The 19,352-nt window shown below is 41.9% G+C and overlaps 1 protein-coding gene across 3 annotated transcripts in view; it reads right to left on the minus strand.

The window, feature by feature from the left end:
• Grm1 (glutamate metabotropic receptor 1) overlaps window positions 1–19,030 on the minus strand; it is a 426,514-nt gene extending 407,484 nt beyond the window's left edge. For all 3 annotated transcript variants that reach the window (XM_004651140.2, XM_004651143.2, XM_004651144.2), the window contains exons 1-2: window positions 18,903–19,030; window positions 16,496–17,494 (exon numbers count right to left, since the gene is read on the minus strand). In XM_004651140.2, the coding sequence (XP_004651197.2) occupies window positions 16,496–17,195 (700 nt within the window). In that variant the 5' untranslated portion in view covers window positions 17,196–17,494; window positions 18,903–19,030. The remainder of the gene's footprint in view (window positions 1–16,495; window positions 17,495–18,902) is intronic.
• Window positions 19,031–19,352: the final 322 nt, after the last annotated feature.

Raw genomic sequence — 19,352 nt, forward strand, 5'->3', positions numbered from 1 at the left:
ATTGATGTGAAGTCCTGCAAACCCTTAACTCATAAAATTCCTTTCTAAACAGGAAAAGGCAATGGGAACAAAAGTCTTCCTGACTTCATCCCATTGAACAAATATTCACTAGGTGTGCGTGTTGTCCACACACTGTTCTCATCACTGAGCACACACTCAGAAATAAGGAAAGCTACACTCTCAGGATTTTCACTCACCCAGGAACGATGTTACACTGGTCAAGAGGACCCTAGTGGGAAAGGTATTCGCTTACCCAGAAATGCTATTAGCAACAAAGCCACATTTAGCAATTATTCACATTAGCTAATGCAATTTTTAAATCACTGAATATAAGAAATGAATAGACCAATAGGCACACTTAAAGCCATTTTCTGTCTAATTTAGGAGCACAGAACAGCAGATATTACAGCTTTAAACATATAGATGACTCTGAAGGAAATGTTTTCATGAATGTGTGACAAAATGCATACAACATACTATCAGCAGAAACTCATGAGCAGAAAGGGCTTCCAGAGGAACTGTTCATGTTGGAGCCTGTGGGCCAGCAGCGTAAATACCACCCAATAGCCCGGGAGAAATGCAGAGTATCAGGCCCACCCCAGACTTACCAAACCAGAATCTGCAACCTAACAAGTTCCCCGGGAGATCTGACTGCACTCTTGAGTTTGAGAGGATTCTGCTGCTGCCTTTCTCTGTACCTAGAGATGCTAAAAATAACCTGCTGAAAGGGAGAATATAAGTACTTCAAAAGTTAATCACTCCCTTAATTTTTTTTTCATTTTTTAAGAAGCACTTTCTTTCTCAAGTAGGATTTTGCTTTTAAGATGGCAGATCAAGTATACTGCATACTGAACTTCCCATCAGCATGTACCAACATAGAAGAAAAAATGAAATCTGTCTTTCCAAAATTTCATATCTGGCACTTGAAACAACTCTCCCAAAAAGAGTAATTCTTCCCTTGCATATATTAACACACAGTCCCTAACCTTGGCCCATTGTTGATTTAATAACCATTTATAAACCAATAGGTGCACGGATATCTTTGTGATGTTTCATCATATGCAATATTAAATCCTGTTGCTTTGGGCTCACAGGAGAATGATGTAGAATACTTGTCTCATGGGTACTGAGTCTACTTATAGCATTCAAAAAGGCCAGATTCCATACAACAAGCCATTAAGATCTAGGAAGCCCAGGGGAGCCTCAGAAACTTTGGAAGTGGCTAAAAGCATGCTCCCTCTCCACTGGTCACTGAACCACTGCTTTACAGATGGGTTTCTCCTGAAGCACAAGAAGAAGGCTTAGAAAGTAGGCTGCTGTGAATTCACAGGGTCAGAGTGACCCCCCGCTCAGTGCTGTACAAGTGAGAAAAAGCTCCAGCTGCCACCACAGCCCCCAAAACAGGACAAAGAGAAGGTTCTGAGTGCATGAAGAAGGGAACAGTGGTGATGGAAAGAGAATCTGAGCCAGGGCTCTCCCACTATGTGGCCCGCATTCAACGATTGCATCGTGCGAGTAAAAGCTGCCTCCAGCTGGAGCTTGTTAAGCTGTGGGTGTGAGATAGCCCCACTGCCACAATTCAGAAACCATCTCAAGTTGCCATTACCAACTGCTTTACAGCATCCAAAAGTGTCAGGAAGGATCTATACCTACTTGGGGGGTCACCTCTATTTACTTATATGTAAATACTCTGCTCCCTCTCAAAATAGAATTTAGGCCCCTTTGCAATTATAAAATCAAGGGTGAAATACTTTTAAGGTAAGGTTTAAAAAAATAACTAGTATATACATATATAAATATTTCCCACGATTGCATGTTGTATTTATATTTAAGCTTCCAAGTAGGCAAGAGAAAAACAGCAAACACTGTACTGATACATGTTACCTCTTCAAGAGAAACTAATGGTTTCCTGGAATTAAAGTCAAAAAGAAATTTGTTTACAATGGCTATCCTACAAGGAAACAATGAACAAACAACATGATAAGCAATGTCCTCAACAAAAATGTGAAAAATCGAGCCGGGTGTGGTGGCGCATGCCTTTAATCCCAGCACTTGCGAGGCAGAGGTAGGAGGATCGCTGTGAGTTCAAGGCCACCCAGAGACTCCATAGTGAATTCAGGTCAGCCTGGGGCTAAAGTGAGCCCCTACCTCAAAAAACCAAAAAAAAAAAAAAAAAAAAAAAAAGTGAAGAATCTTAAAGCATTGTTTGCATTTCTAATCTGGCCTCTAGGAAATAACGGGGTGGGAAGGATATTAACATTACAATTAAAGCAAAGCAATTCTTTGGGAAGAGTAAGAAGAAGCAGGCATAGTACATTCTGGAAACACTATTTTATGAAGAGAAGCTGATAATGATGATACGATGACACACTAAATATCCATTCACTCCTCTGGTCCTCTGACAGGGGCCAAATAAAGAGTAATTCTAGGCTAGGATCTCTGGTGAGCACCTGGTAGCCTGTGTAATTAACCGAAGGAAGATGCTGGTGTTTGGGGCATTGGGCCAGCAGGTGGCCAAGTTAATGAACAGCTGAAAAAGCTGGGAGTACTTGCTTGTACTTGGGAGCTGTACATTAATGAAAAGAACATCAAAACAGCATGATCCAGCACGGCTAGCAACACATGCCTGGCTGTCTCTGATGAGCCCGCTTAAAACTTCCTCTGCTTGCATTCAACCTGCTGCCTTGTGATTTCCCTCCCTCTCCTTAGGTTAATGTTAGCTGCCAATGTTTCACGCTCTTCCCCAAACTTGGCTGCATCAGACCAAGGCTAGTCAAACACAGCGTCTTCTTGCTTCTTCTGGAGCCTTGCTTCACCAGTTGTCTTCATGCCTTCCTTTCCCACTCACTCTTTTTCCATCAGCCTGTAAAGCTGCTAATAACTCCCGTCCCAGGGTACGTTTTTACCTATCTACCTGCTATTCTAAGCTGCACCTTCCCTTTTCAGGTCTTCTATGAAGGAAGCTGCATTTGTTTGGTTGATTTTCTTTTTCTTTTTTTCTTTTTTTATTGATAACTTCCATGATTGTAAACAATATCCCATGGTAATTCCCTACTTCCCCCCACTTTCCCCTTTGAAACTCCACTCTCCATCATAACCCCTCCCTCTCTCAAACATTAGTCTCTCTTTTATTTTGATGTTATCATCTATTCCTCCTATTATGATGGTTTTGTGTAGGTAGTGTCAGGCACTGTGAGGACATGGATATCCAGGCCATTTTGTATCTGGAAGAGTGCTTGTTATTTTTTTCTATTCTCTTTATAATATAAAAATTTTGGACTGGAGAGAAGGCTAAATGGCTAAGGCACTTGCCTGCAAAGCCTAATGACCCAGATTTGATTCCTCAGTATGTACATAAAGCCAGATGCACAAAGTGGTACACATATTTGTAGTCTGTTTTATAGTGGCTAGAGGCTAGAGGCCCTGGTGTACCCATTCATTCTCTCTCTCTCTCTCTCTCTCTCTCTCTCTCTCTCTCTCTCTCTCTTTCTCTCTCCTCTCTGTGTCTCTTTGATTGCAAATAAATAAATAAAAGAAATGACTCTGAGAAAACATCCTTAAAAATAAAACAAGTGAAATACAGCCCTGTGTGGTTGCACACATCTGCAGTCAGAGTGACTCAGAAGGCTAAAATAGGATTGCTTGAGCCCAGGAGTTTGTGGCCAGCCTGGACAACATGGTGAGACTCCTTATAAATTTAATTAATTAATTAAGTAAGTAAGTAATTAAAAATAATCAGAAACAGAAAACTGACTCAGATCAGCAAATACCCATGGAACATGTTGTCTAGTCAAAGAATTAGCACATAAAGCCACAATATAATGATGTGATTGTTATGGAGAGAATGAGAAACCATACATGTGCTGATCAGCATTTGCAAATCAGCAAGCTGTACTTCTCCCTCTTTGTTTTCACACCCTCCATACCACACCAGAATGTCCTTGTATTCCCTCATGCAGTTTTATCTTACTTAGCCTTAAGAGAGTTATCTGAGAAAGGTAGCCAGCCTAATAATAATAATAATAATAATAATAATAATAATAATAAACACTATGCAAAGCACTGTTGCACTTCATTTGCATGACAAACTTAAGTGGTTCCTACCTTTTACCATAATGGCTCTCTGAGCATGGTTAAATCCTTCAATCTCTTTGGTCTAATTTCATCACAGCCCTCTAGAATCAAACCCTAGCCATTCCTCTCTAATTTTTCTCATTCTTATCCATTTTCCACTTCCTGTTTTATTTTGGTTTTATTATTTTGTTTTGTTTTGTTTTTCGAGGTAGGGTCTCTAGCCCAGGCTGACCCGGAATTCACTATGGAGTCTCAGGGTGGCTTCGAACTCGCAGCGATCCTCCTACCTCTGCCTCCCGAGTGCTGAGATTAAAGGCGTGCGCCACCACAGCCGGCTCCACTTCCTGTTTTTATCTCCTTGACACAAAAAGAAATCCTGCCTTGTTGCAAAGTGCCACTCCCTAGTCTGACTTTATTTCTCTGCACTGAAGTAACTGCCAGAAGATAATGGCTATAATCTCCTCAAGATGGCGACTTGTGCAGAGCAGCTGGTCTGAACTGGAGGTTCTCTGTGTCTGAGAAGAGGGTACCTCAACATCATGTTAACATGTACAGATACCAGGGCAGAGCTGCTCAAAAGCAGATTGGGTAAGAAAATGATGTGGTCAAGATTTCCCAGGGCAGTGAGGGTGGGCCACATGGAAGCAAAAGGAACTGAAGAAGAGCAGAGGTTTTGCACTGTTCTGAGGCTTTCTGGTATTTACAGATTCAAACATAGAGCAGTTTTGGAGAAACTCAAGGTGCCAGAATGTGGCCAGGCTGAGTGGGTTGCTGGACACAGAGCTCAGGATAGTGACCAGTAAAGATAAGTCCTGTACCAATTGAGTGTTAGAATCACTCAAAACTAAGGCAAGAGTTTAGACTGAGAGGGAGACATTCAGACATGAGAATGGGTTTGCAGAGACATGGAAGAGTCTCCTATAACCTGCAGCAAAGGTGAGAAGAATTCAACTTGACCAGAGGAAGAGAACATCACCTGAGGGCAGTCCATGAGAATGGGAAATGCGAGGAAACCCCTTAGTGTAAGCATCTAACACAAACCTGCCTTTTATCTAATAAAATTGTTTGGTGTTGAGTATGTCATGTTATAATCTCATGGACTTTAGCCTCCTCAATTCTAACATCAAAAATGTTCCTGAGGTCTGTAGAAGATGCTCTACTTTTAACCATAAAATGCATTTAATCTTCTGTGGCTAGGATTTTGGGTCAAACATCCATATCTCTTTAACTCACTTCTTCAGCTTGTTCCACATTCAGCTGAGAAGTCATGACTTCAATGACAACTTAACAAAAGAGACCGAAAGGAGATGTATGCCGTATGCTTATTTTATGGAAGGCTTATATAAAGTAGATAGTATAACACTAAGAATAATTCCAATTTACAAATAAAACAGATACCTATAGTATTTTAATAATTTTCTGGGCATGTATTTCACAAAGTGATCAAATGTAGTTTTTAAACCCAAAGCCATATGTTTGTGTGTTTTATTTGTGTGTGTATGTGGGTGTTATATGCACATGTGTGCAGATACACAGGTCCCATGCATGTGCATGTAGGGGCCAAAGAAGAACATTTAGTGTTCTCTTACTGCCCATCCACATATTTGCTTGAGATAGGGTCTCTCCCTTAACCCAGAGCTGCTATCTATCATTAAATCCCAGTGATTCTCCAGTCTCCACACCTCCTTCCCTATAGACTGGGGTTACAGACATGTGTGGCCACACCCAGCATTTTATGGCAATTCTGAGGAGTCCAACTTCCTCATCTCCAGCCTAAAATGTTTACAAGGCAAGCACAGTTAACAACTGAACCATTTCCCCAGTCATGTATTCCTCTCTTTTCCAACAGATTATAGGTCTCTTAAAGATAATAATAGTAGTGGAAGATAGTTGCTACTCATGTTATTATTATTTTACTTTACATATTCCTAGTGCCTTGACAAGTGTGCAATTCATCCTAGGTGCATGTGTACATTGGTGAGTATCTTCATTAGAAAGAAAACAAGTATGGTGACTCATACGTATCACCTCAGCACCCAAGAAGCTGAGGTAGGAGGACTATTGAGGGTCTTTAGTCAGCTTGTGTTACAGTGTATGTTCTAGGAGAGCCTTAGCTACAGTGGGAGACCATCTCAAAAAATGCTAGGTTGAAGCCGGGCATGGTGGCACACGCCTTTAACCCCAGCACTTGGAAGGCAGAGATAGGAGGATTGCCATGAGTTGTAGGCCACCCTGAGAATACATAGTGAATTCCAGGTCAGCCTGTGCTATAGCAAGACCCTACCTTGAAAAATAAAAGAAAAAAGGAATGCTAGGTTGGGGAGATGGCTCAGTGGGTAAAGGCATTTTCTTGAAAAGCATACCAGCCTTGTTCAATCCCCCAGTACCCATGTACAGCCAGATGCACAAAATGGCATATGCATCGGAAGTTTGTTTGCAATATCAAAAGGCCCTGATAGGCCCATGTGCTCTCCCCTTCCCATCTCTTTCTTCTCTCTTTTACAAATAAATTAAAGTATTTTTCTTAATTTTTTTTTAAATTTTTATTTATGTATTTGAGAGCAACAGACAGAGAGAGAGGCAAAGAGAGAGAGAGAGAGAGGATGGGCGCGCCAGGGCCTCCATCCACTGCAAATGAACTCCAGACGCATGCGCCCCCTTGTGCATCTGGCTAACATGGGTCCTGGGGAATCAAGCCTCAAACCGTGGTCCTTAGGCTTCACAGGTAAGCGCTTAACCGCTAAGCCATCTCTCCAGCCCTAAAGTATTTTTTAAAAAATTAAAATGCTACTTAATAACTAATGAAATTATGGTCACCCAAATCTCTTATTTCATTGCTAATAAAGTCTTTTACCTGAATTATTTAAAGAAATGGGTTCTAAAGCCAGGCATGGTGACACATGCCTTTAATCCCAGCACTCAGGAGGCAGAGGTAGGAGGATTGCCATGAGTCCGAGGCCACCCTGAGACTATATAGTGAATTCCAGATCAGCCTGGGCTAGAGTAAGACCCTGCCTTGAAAAACCAAAAAAAAGAATTGGGTTCTAATTTTTCATATTGCCTTAAATCTGCAATATGTTGGCTAAAAAGTGATAATCCTAAAATTGATACATGGAGATTTCTTATCTTCTAGTTTCTGCTTGAATCAATAGATTATCTTCATCAAAACATGGAAGTTGGGCTAGGGAGATTGCTTAGTGGTCAAGGTGCTTGCCTGCAAAGCCTAAGGACAAATGTTCAACTCTCCAGGTCCTACGTAAACCAGACGTACAATGTGATGCAAGCGTGCAAGGCGGCATATGCGTCTAGAGTTTGATTGCAGGGGCTAGTGGCCCTGATGCACAATTCTCTCCCTCTACCTCTCACTCTCTCTCTCTCATATAAAAAAGGCTAATCCGCTGAGCTGGCCACAAAAACAGTGTTAAAAAAAACAAAACGTGGGCTGGAGAGATGGCTTAGCTGTTAAGCGCTTGCCTGTGAAGCCTAAGGACCCCGGTTCGAGGCTCGGTTCCCCAGGTCCCACGCTAGCCAGATGCACAAGGGGACGCACGCATCTGGAGTTCGTTTGCAGAGGCTGGAAGCCATGGTGAGCCCATTCTCTCTCTCTCCCTCTATCTGTCTTTCTCTCTGTGTCTGTTGCTCTCAAATAAATAAATAATTAAAAAAAAAAACAAAAAACGTGAAAGCTGTACTTGATACAATAATGCCAACAGGTTGACAAAAAAACTCTTCCTGTGAAATTGAAAACAATTGAAAGATTTCATGTAAGTTAAAATGTAGACATTCAGGCTGGAATGATAGCTTAGTGGTTAAGGTGCTTGCCTGAAAAACATAAGGATCCAGGTTCAATTCCCCAGTACCCACGTAAGCCAGATCCACAAGGTAATGGAGTTCATTTGCAGTGCCTAGAGATCCATTCTCTCTGTGTGTCTGCCTCTCTATCTTCCCCAGCCCTCTCACATATAAATAAATAAATATATAATTTTTAAAATTATTTTAAAATGTAGACATTGGGCTGGAGAGATGGCTTAGCAGTTAAGGTGCTTGCTTGCAAATTCTAAGGACCAATGTTCTACTCTCCAGATCCCACATAAGCTAGACACAAAAAGGTGAGGCAAGTGCAAGTTCACACATACCCACCCACTAGGTGGCAAAAGTGTCTGAAGTTCAACTCCAGTGGCTGAGACTTTGGTGTGCCAATTCTCTCTCTCTCTCAAAATAAATAAATAAATGAAAAGATTTTTTTTTAAATGTAGACATTCATAAATTATTAAGGATAAGAAGGAATAAATATTTCTGCATAAGATCAGAATCTAATGATAAGTCTTTGATAGATAAGACAGTGATTGTTTTGACACAGCTTTATATTTTATCTCAAGTCTGGGTTTGCAATTATAGTTTCGATGAAAATTGACAACCTTCTTCTGTGGAGATGTTGCTTCCAACCTAAAATCAGAGTGGTATGCACAGTCGCTTTCTCCATGGATGTCAGTACTCACCAAACTACTTTGGTCTTAGCTGTTGCTTCCAGCCTTTTGTGGTCTTAGTCGAGACCATCCTAAATTACAGTTTTGAAAAGATTATCTTCATGATGATGCCACTTCAGCCATTGCCCAGCAAGTAATCAAAATCCTATGAAACAGTCATTGATCGTGTATATTACTTATAAAAGTCACCGCAAGAGTGGAACTGCCAAGCCACAAGATAAGCACACATCACAGTAGCTGCCACTGCCACCTCCTGTCTGCAGGCTAACTCCATTAAAAAAAAAAAAAAAAACGGGGCTGGAGAGATGGCTTAGTGGTTAAGTGCTTGCCTGTGAAGCCTAAGGACCCCAGTTCAAGGCTCCATTCCCCAGGACCCACGTTAGCCAGATGCACAAGGGGGCGCACACATCTGGAGTTTGTTTGCAGTGGATGGAGGCCCTGGCATGCCCATTCTCTCTCTCTGTCTCTCTTTCTCTCTCTCTCTTTCTCTCTCTGTTGCTCTCAAATAAATAAATAAAAATAAACAAAAAATTTTTTTTAAATGTACCCCAAGACAAGTATCACCACAGAGCAATGGTCTGGCAGAAGAATCAAGAACAGTCCACATTTCCTCAATATGACAAAGATGTGCTTTTTCTTTTTCCTTCTTTGTGTTTCATCTTGATGTTATGTGCTTAGTAGCCACTCGTTAAATACTGATTGAAAACTTAGAAAATGTAGTCAATATAGATCTATCCAATATAGGAGCAAACAAAGGCAAAAATTCAAAGTTGTCAACCCATAGCAATTTAGTGTGGAAAAAAAAATGGTTCTATGCTACTTGTAACTATATCCAGATGCAAAATCGTGATTCATAGTCATGACTCGATGTGCTCAAGAAAAGATGCCTAGTTCACTCTCTTTAAAAGAATTTAGAGAGCTATGTTATGTAGATTTTAAAAATGAGCTGGGCGTGGTGGCGCATGCCTTTAATCCCAGCACTTGGGAAGCAGAGGTAGGAGGATCGCTGTGAGTTCCAGGCCACCCTGAGACTACATAGAGAATTCCAGGTCAACCTGAGCCAGAGTGAGACCCTACCTCGAAAAAAAAAAAAAAAAATGACCATGTAGGATGTTTTAAGTGTAACAGAATGGAGATTAAAGAGACTGATATACAAGGATAAAATATAAAGTAGTATATAGGTCAATCAGCTAGAAAACCATGGTATGGGTAAACGAGGTTTTATCTGAATTTTCAATTTTTTGGCAATTACCAACTGTCTCATAACTAGCCCTGACTTTTTATTCTGTACTTCTTCTCTTGATAATTATGTATCTTTTCTCACCCAAAAGTTCCTATCAGCTTGAACCTATTAAATCTAAGTGTGCGCTGACAAGACTTACAGGTTTTTGAAATTTACTCATCACAATATTGAGAGCTACACCAGAATTCGCCTGGTCATCCTGAATCACATAACTGCAGTTATATGAGACTCGACTCCCTTTGTCTCTAGCTTTTCACTAGGACACATTCTCCTACAAAGTATGGCATTGGAGCATTTTCTATACCTCCAATTATCTTAGCAGCCAAGTACCTAGAATTGTACAATAATTAACCTTTTATACTTGGTTTTCCTCCCGGCTATCCATGTTGAATTCCCTACATATCTCAGAAATTTAATTATATTTAAATCAGATTGAATTCTGCTTGGACATACCTTTCTTGAAATCAAATCTATTTGACATGTGCTTCGAGATTCTCTGTTACTTGTCCTTCATGTCCATGAAGACTCTCAGGATCAGAAAATATCAACATCCACTTCTGGATTCCTTTGTATAGTTCCTGGTCTGGAATCACCACTCCATGTAAATAGTTCCAACACTGCTTGAAACTTTTCCAAATGCCATGCTCCAAAATAAAGCACTGACCAAAATTCCCTTCTCTCTATTGTTTCTCTAAATAGACAAGTAGTATTTTATTCCAAAATTTCCTAAACACGTACACATTTGTATTTCCAAGTCTATATAATGCCATGATTAGTTTTAATTATTTTACATGTGTTCAAACAGCACAATTTTAAAGTATAAACTACCTAGGCTGGAGATACGGCATAGTGGTTAAGGCACTTGCCTGCAAAACCTAAGGACCCATGTTCGATTCCCCAGTACCCACATATGCCACACACGCATGGTGATACATGCATCTGGAAATTGTTTGAAGTGACTAGAGGCCCTGGCATGCCCATTCTCTCTCCCTCCCTCCCTCTCTCTCTCTCTCTCTCTCTCTCTCATTTGTGCTGTCTCTCTAATTAACAAATTAAAATAGAGGTAGAGGAGCACTGTGAGTTCGAGGCCACCCTGCACTCTGAGACTACATAGTAAATTCCAGTCACCCTGGGCTACAGTGAGACCCTACCTTAAAAAAACTATTAAAAAATAAATAAAAATGTAAAAGTAAATTTTTTAAGTATAAACTACTTGATAACAACTATCTTCAAAAATGTGACATATAGTTTTTATACAGCTAATGTTCATGTGGAGTTGAATACTTGCTTTAATGGCTTCTCGTTCTTTATATACCTAACAGCAGAAGGTCTGCAATAGAAAAGCATGGGCCGAGAAAATGGCTTATAGGTTACAGGCACTAACTTGCAGAATCTGCCAACCTGAATTTGATTCCCTAGCACATAAAGCCAGATGCACAACATGGAGAAGAAAATCATACTCTCACACCAGGCTGAGTGATTGCCAAAGGTATCCAGGAAGATATTTTCACATGGAAGGACATAAGACTTTACACCAGACCCTGTTTTATTCATATGTAAGGTATGTTATAAATCAAATCCTGAGGGCATAAAGCTGAGATGCTAAGATAGATGAACCAAAACCCAGAACATACTAATGGATTAGACAAGACAGATCTAAACAAGTAACTTTGCATTTAAAAAGAAATGAGTGCATTTCTACTTTTGGATGTAATGTTACTACTAGTAATAAAAAATTGTTGGTAGGTGTTCAAGGATAAAAGGAAGCAGGACATGGCATGTAAGTTTTTAATGACCTTGGGATGTTAATTTATCTAAAAGGTACCTGAAATCAGCTATGACTCTAAGGAAACCAAAAGAATGTATAAGAGAATGAACGACTGGAATGTGCCACACGAAAAAGAAGACTCATTGGTGGTTAATGTCACCTGGAAGAGGCATGCACACTGTCCTGAATGACTCTCCATAGTCAAGAAGAGATGAGTGGAAGCTTCGGGGGGTCAGGTTTTGGTATAAAGAAGAATGAGCTGAGAGTCATGTGTGAGTCATCTTATTAATTTGACTCATATTACCTCCATTTAATTCAAATACTTAAAATAATTAGACAACATGCAGCATGAAAAAGGATATAAAAGCGGTCATTTAGGCCACTATTTTTTGGCCTACATAACCTTTCCAAACACTCCTACTCCTAGTTATATGGGAAAATAAAGCAACTCATTAAATGCTTCCTGTAGAATAGATTGCAATCAAGACAAGAAAGAGAAAGATGCTGGTAAGTACCAAGGAACTGTGACAGCAGGTACACTATGGTAGTAATAGTAGTTATATGTAATTTCATCAGCTAAAATAATAGTCAGCTTTTGTGTCTGTGACTTAGGAAGATTGTCCCATGATGCTATGGAACTTAAATAGTTCTACATTAAACAGAAAAAAGTTTCTAAAATATAAAAACATATTTTAAAAAGAGAGAAAAATATAAAAGTTTGAGAAAATTCAAAAAAAAAAAAACCACAATTAAATACAACATGTGGACTAGAAAGATGGCTCAGCAGTTAAAGGCATTTGCCTGCAAAGCCTAAATAACTCAAGTTCAATCTCCTAGTACCTACGTGAAGCCAGCTTCACAAGGTGACACATGCCTCAGGAGTTTGTTTGCAGTGGCTAGAGGCCCTGGCACACCCATTCACTTTCTCTGTCTCTTCTCTCTCTCTCTCTCTCTCTTGCTTGCTCTCAAATAAACAAATAAATAAATAAAAATTTTAAATACAATATGTAAGTGCATATCAAAACCTTACTAAAAAGGGGTGGAGAGATTGCTTAATGGTTAAGGTGCTTGCCTGAAAAGCCTAAGGACCCTCATTTAACTCCCCAGAACCCACATAAGCCAGACACACAAGGTGACCACATGTGCAAAAGGTAGTGCATGCTTCATCTAAAGCTTGATTCTAGTGCCTAGAAGACGCCAATTTTCTCTCCCTCCCTCTCTCATAATTAAAAAAGAAAAACTAACTAGGGGCTGGGTAAGGTGTTTGCCTGCAAAGCCAAAGGGTCCGGGTTCAACTCTCCAGGACCCACATAAGCCAGATGCACTAGGGGGCACATGTGTCTGGAGTTTGTTTGCAGTGGCTGAGGCCCTGGCATGCCCATTCTCTCTCTCTCTCTCTTGATATCTCTCTCTCTCTCTCTCTCTCTCTCTCTCTCTCTCTCTCTCAAATAAATAAATAAAAATGAAGTTAAAAAAAAAAACTAACTAATCCAAAACTCACCAAGAAAACAGTATCTTTAAAATTACTGTTCATTTAGCTACCTGATGCAAGATAGAAAGAAAAAGGATCTTAAAAATGAAAATGAATCTAATCTAAAAAAAAAAAGAACTTTTTTCTGAAACTACAAACTTTACTGAACTTCCTCAATGCTTTTAATTTAATCAACCAAGCTTATTAAGTATTGTTTTGTAAAACTTTTTGAAATGACTGGCATGATTTCTGACCTGGAACCTGTGTTTTATCAGAAAAATGAATTAAAATGTCCTTGGCCAAAACAGTCTTCTCAGAAGTGGCTATTTTGGTCCATTTTTGATTAGCATAAAGACACATATGCCAAGCAAGCATCTCATTCCAAAGTGCTCTCAAATTTTATCTGTAGATGTAGTTTGACTGCTTCCCCATCCTGCTTCCTCCTTGGAATATCTTGCTCAATGAGTCCTTCCAGGAAGCAATCAAGAACGATTTCTGGAGCATCTATTGCAGGTAACACCTGGTGCACTTTCTCCCCGGTGTCAGGTAAACTGACAGTTCTCAGGGACAGAAGACACATGCAGCATAAATGGTGTCAGGGAAGATTGGAAATAATGTAAGAGAATAAAAGAACAAAATTCCCTTGGCTAAAAACAAGACAGAAAATACCTCAAAGCTTACCTCCGTGCAAAACAAAGTAATTAAATAACAAAACCATCCAGACAAAGAGTAGATGTCCCATCTATGATTTTAAAATCACCAAAATTAACTATAGAAATGAAGGTACATTAGTGTGGTCACTTTTGCTATCAACTTTTGCAGTAGGTTAGTTGCCAATAAAAGAAATGGTGCTTATGAATTGTCAAGGGGAAAGCTGATTTGGAAAGGAGAGGTGAAGGTCATCATGGTTCCAGGACTTCTGAGCTCCAAATTGCCATTATAGGACCCTACAGTTCCCCTTGTTGACTACAGCCCAGATGGTAGAGGCAGCAAGCACTGGCATGTGGTCTTAGGAGCTCTCTGACAGGAAACTGTCATCACTAGGTGACCCCATCAGTCCACAAGCATGAAAATTACTAAGTGATCCAAGAAAGCGCCTGTAGGCCTAGACACCATGGGTCCCTGAGATGCAGAGGGCAGAGCCTCAGAATTAAAAATTATCAGCCAGAGCTTACACAAAGGAGCTTACACAAAATTTCATTGCAGATCACAGAAAATAAAAGCAATTTGTTCTCATAGGTGTTGTATCTAATAAAATAAACCAATTCTTTTAGAAAAAAAACAAGATAGCATAGATGACTGGCAACATGAATGGTATAATCTCCTACAATAAGACAAATACCAAAGTTAGCTCTGAAATTTGCGGATAGTGTGAAGACATTGTCCTTACCATGCAACATCAAAGAGCAAAATAGCCCAAGCTAATACAGGTAAAATCATGATATGAGTCATTCCTGAATATAATTACCAAACACAAGTCCAATTAGTTATCCAAACAAAACTCTATCATCAGCTGGCAGTCCTGATTAACAATTATTTTAGCATAATGCTTTTGGGAAATAGTCTCAGAAGAAGGAAGACTTCTATTCCTATCTTCTCCCAAAATATAATATGAATTTGGAATATGAAGCTACTATAAAATGAATTACTTTTTTTTTTTTTCCTGAAGGAAGACCTTACACTTCTGCTATCACTCATCAGTTATCAAGGTTAATGGAGAGAGAATTGTTGAATATTTAAATAAATCATGTTCAGTCTAGATTTTTTTCCACTCCTTGTTGAGGATCTTTCCAGGGTCAACATTTCCATATTCTGGCTTTGCTTCCAAGGGCTCCATGAAAGCACAACAGGAAACTGCATTAAAACACTATTGCAGTAAATGAACACTAAAGGTTAAAATGTAAAGGATTGACATCTGAACTCAACTGGTAGCTCAAAAAGTAACATAACTAAAAATCAACATTCAGAAACAGAAATTAGGTGTTGACAGCCACAATATTGTAGCAAAAAGTTTTGATTATGATGTGTAATTAATTCCCCATTGCTTTTGTTTGGAAGACTCCATTTCCTTCCTAAATTAAAGCATCTGCTTACATTAACAATAACCACATACCCACTTCAGTGCCATGCCTTTTCAAATTTTTATAATCAGACCTCACCCAAATAACTGACTGCTGTATAAATATTTATAAATGAAGCCATGTCTATGACCTTTCTTTGAAAGTTTGATCTTAAGAAATATAAATGAAGCAATACCTTCCCGAGTCTCTTCCACATGCCAGCGTACATACATGTGAATTACTCCGGAAGTAAGCTCATAACCAAGCCCTCAGGTTCCTTCTAAACTCAATATAGAGGTCAAGAATAGATGAGTTTGAAAATCTCTCTTATATAAAATTATGTAAACTATGGTTAAAATAGTGAAGAATATAAAATAATCTTTATGTAAGAAAATCTTTGAGAATTCACACATACTCATATCTATGAAATTCTGGGGAAAAAAATCAAAGTTTTCAACCCCAGGACATTTATAAAAGTTATTTTAAGCCTGACTCCTGTTATCCTTTTATTGGTAACTTACAATTGATCTAACTTTACACTTGAAGAGCGAAGTTATGATAAAGACTAGAACTGAGTTTCATATACAAAAGATTCTTGGTGCCTTTTCTCATAAAACAAGGTAGTTTGAAAGTGGGCAGAAATAAGGATATTTGTGTAATTTTAACATACAGAGGAAGGAAAAGAGTTTATAATATTGACTTTTTCTTTGTATCTTATGACCTCCCCCCCCCCCCGATTGAAAATGCACATTTCTGATCTGTGAGTGTGAAAACTGCATGAAGTCCCCATTCCCAGAGCAGTTCAGTTGGTGTGACTCAAAGCACCAAGAGGACAAAAGGAACACACCTCTGACCGTTTGAGACAAGAGAAAGCTCTCAGGGCCAAATTTCAAACCCACAGTAGAGAAAGGCAATCGTGTGTGTGTGTGTGTGTGTGTGTGTGTGAGAGAGAGAGAGAGAGAGAGAGAGAGAGGGCGATGGACGGAGGGAGGGAGGGTGAGCGCGAGAGAATCGCTCACCATGAACTAACCCATTACACTTTGGAAACTCTTAAACAGTCAATGAAGAGAACTATAATACCTTAGGCCAATAACCCTACCAAACACAAACTCAGAATACGAGAACACACCTTCAGCTGGACACTGTGCACTCTGCACTTTGCAGTGTCATTATCTTTTTGGCTCTTCCCCTCCCAGAGACACCATGGTATACGGTTTTTCTGCACTGTGATTATGAGGGAATGAAGAGAAAAGGGATGCCTGGGTGAGAGTGTACTGAGGAGGGTAAAGGCGGCTCCACACAGTGCTACAAACAAACAGGGTCGACCTTACAAACACACCATATAACGCCTTGGCTCTCTCCATAATTTTCTTGGGCAAACAGAATGCCTACCTTCTGTGTGGACTGCAGAGACATAGGTCCAGTTGTAACGTTTGACTATATCGAGCATCGCCCTCGCCTGCAAAGTGTCAGAAGGGACAACCCTCAGGAAGTACTTGTACAAAGTTTTGTCGCTCAGGTCGATGCTGGTGGCAGAGTAGGCGATCTGGGGGATGTCGAACAGCTGGAGAAGGTTCTGGACTTGAATGGCTACGGAGCTGGAGCCCGGGCCGATCACACCAGCTATGGGCTTCTTAGTCCTGCCTGGGGGGAGGGTCTGGCCATCGGGCAGACAGCGGTTGAGCCCATCCTTCTCATCGCGAATGGAAATCAGAGAGTCCCTGATGAACTCAATGCTCTGCTCCAAGGCCACCGAGGAGTGCCAGCAGGAGTCCCGGATCTCGCTGCCCAGGGTGATGTTGGGCAGGAGGACCGGGTCCGCGTTGATCTTATCCAACGTGTGGAACATGGCCTCTACCCTCTGAATGCCATACTGCTCCCTGATCTCCCCACACTTCCTTTCGGGTACCTTCTCGGCGGGGGGCTGGTGATGGACGGAGAAGAGGGCTCCAATGATCACATCTCCGTCCATTCTGGCCACAGACCGCTGAGAAGAAGCACTTGCCAGCAACGTTTTCCTGTCCGGGCTTGTGGGAGAAAGGGACATCTCCAAAAAGATGGCTGGAAAGAAAGCCAAGAGGAGTCGGAGCATGGTGGCGAGGACGTGGTGCCCTGCCGACCAGCCGCGTTCCCACGCCGTCCCGCCCCGGGGCTCTGTCCGGGCGCACGAACCAGGCGCCGGACGCTGCCTCTCGCTGCTCGGTCCCCCTCCGCAGACACCGCTCGTGCGTCGCCTCCGCTGCCTCCCCCGACGCCTCAGTCCCCTGCGCTTCCTCCTCCTGGTCCTCCACGACCGCTTCCACACCCTGCAGGTGTTTTTCGGGGAGCTAGGGACCCCGGGCTCTTCACTGCTGCATCAAAGTAGGTGGATCAGGTGCGCAGTGGACGTTGCTGATAAAACAAGGAGAAATCACAGCTGGGTCATCTGGACGCTCTGTGCTTAAACTCTGGGGATGTGATATTATCACCCTGGACATTGCACCTCAAAGCATCCAGCAGAGACGGCTGGTCACTAAGGGAAGTGGTCTGCGCTCACACACACACACACACACACACACACGCACGCACGCACGCACGCACACACACCTTCCTCGCTCTGCAGGCACCACGGTCCGGTTGACCTGCCTCCTCCTCCAGCCTCAAGTCTCTCCCCCTTTCCCCCGAACCTACCAAGTTTCTGAGGTGGGGGGGGGGTCAGCAAGGGGAGGGAGAAGAGATGAGGAGGAGCTAAGACCTTCAACCTAAAAGAACTTTTCGGATATGAAAGGATCAACTCCCCCCCCCACCCACACACACACATACACACACATAAGAAAATTTGGAAACTATCTGAAAGGTGGAAACAGGTCTTAAACACGAACATGGGACCTACCTTTTATTTTCTCTTGGAGGGGTTGAAGAGACCCTAGCATACAATTACAGTAGTAAATATATATATAATCTGCCAGCTTGTGGATATCCGTATTAGTTACTAAGGCAACGCCTGGGAAAGTCTCCGGATGTTGGAGTTTGGTATTTTGCCCTCCCCCGCTCGCCCCCCGCCTTAGAAGTCAAGCTTACTGTAGATATTTAAGAATAATGGGTCCAATGGCAACTTGTTTTCAGAGACTGAGGGAAAGGTGGAGGGTCTCCTGCGTCCGCCTGAATACGGACCCCTGTAAGCAGGACCTCTGGGCTTTGCCTAGGAAACAGAGGGATGGGTGGCTTTCGCCAGAGCCGCACCGCGTTCAGTACCCTGGACAGCGCTCGGAACAAACCTGGGACAGAGCTCGCGCCTGCTAAGGATGCTACTGCTCTGCAAATCCTTGACCTCCCTCTGCTCTTCCCACCTCCCTCCTTCGTGTTCTTACACACACACACACACACACACACACACACACACACACACACCTCCTCTTGCCTCCCACCATCGCTTCACCCTCTCTGTTTGCCTTGCAGCGTTCGTGAAGATAGATAAGATATTCCATCCCAACCGCCTTTTCTCTTGGGGTGGGGGAACAGAGGCGCCAAATCTTAGCTGCCTGCCAGGCTGAAGTTGGCTCCCTCTCCTGTCCCTCCCCGATCCCTTCTCAAGGTGAGAGGACAAGAGCAGTGCCGGGGACTGAGGGAGCACAGAAAAGGAGGAATGCAAGGGGAGGGGGATGTCAAGCCAGGAACCCACCACCCTCCGCTCCAGACGCTTCCCAGGCAGCACTAAAGGGAGCAAATACACCAAGGTCCTCCTGAAGAAAATCCGATATGTTAGGACGTTGCCTGCCTTTGGGGGTAGGTTTCACCGGGCGGGAGGGCGTCCACTCACCTGAGCCGCTTCGGAGGGTATGGACTCCACCACACGTTCCTGAGTCCGGAGAGACAGAGCTGTGGTGCCCAGGTCAGAGGACTGCGGCCGCCCTCGGTTCACAGACGCCTCAGCTCCAATCCAGACGGTGCAAGGATGCTATCTGGGCTGTACGCTAGTGCCCTCTTTCTTCAGCACTATTTTACCGCAAGGGGAAAAATTTAAAAAAAAAAAATTAAAACGGGGGAGGGAAGCAAAGTAAGAAGAAAAAAAAAAAGCAGGTCACCCAAGGCTTGTCTATTATCTCATGCATAAAAATCAGTCACTTGATAGAGGAGGAGGGGCAAAAGCTAGAGATTCGGGGGCTACTGTTGACTGTAAATCTGCCTTAGCCCATGGCTAGTCATATCTGGCCAAAAGAGTGAGGGGCTACACAGACTGCTTGGAGTGGATATATTTGCATTTATCTCA

The sequence above is a fragment of the Jaculus jaculus genome, chromosome 9 (genome assembly GCF_020740685.1).
Source record: "Jaculus jaculus isolate mJacJac1 chromosome 9, mJacJac1.mat.Y.cur, whole genome shotgun sequence".
Classification (NCBI taxonomy): domain Eukaryota; kingdom Metazoa; phylum Chordata; class Mammalia; order Rodentia; family Dipodidae; genus Jaculus; species Jaculus jaculus.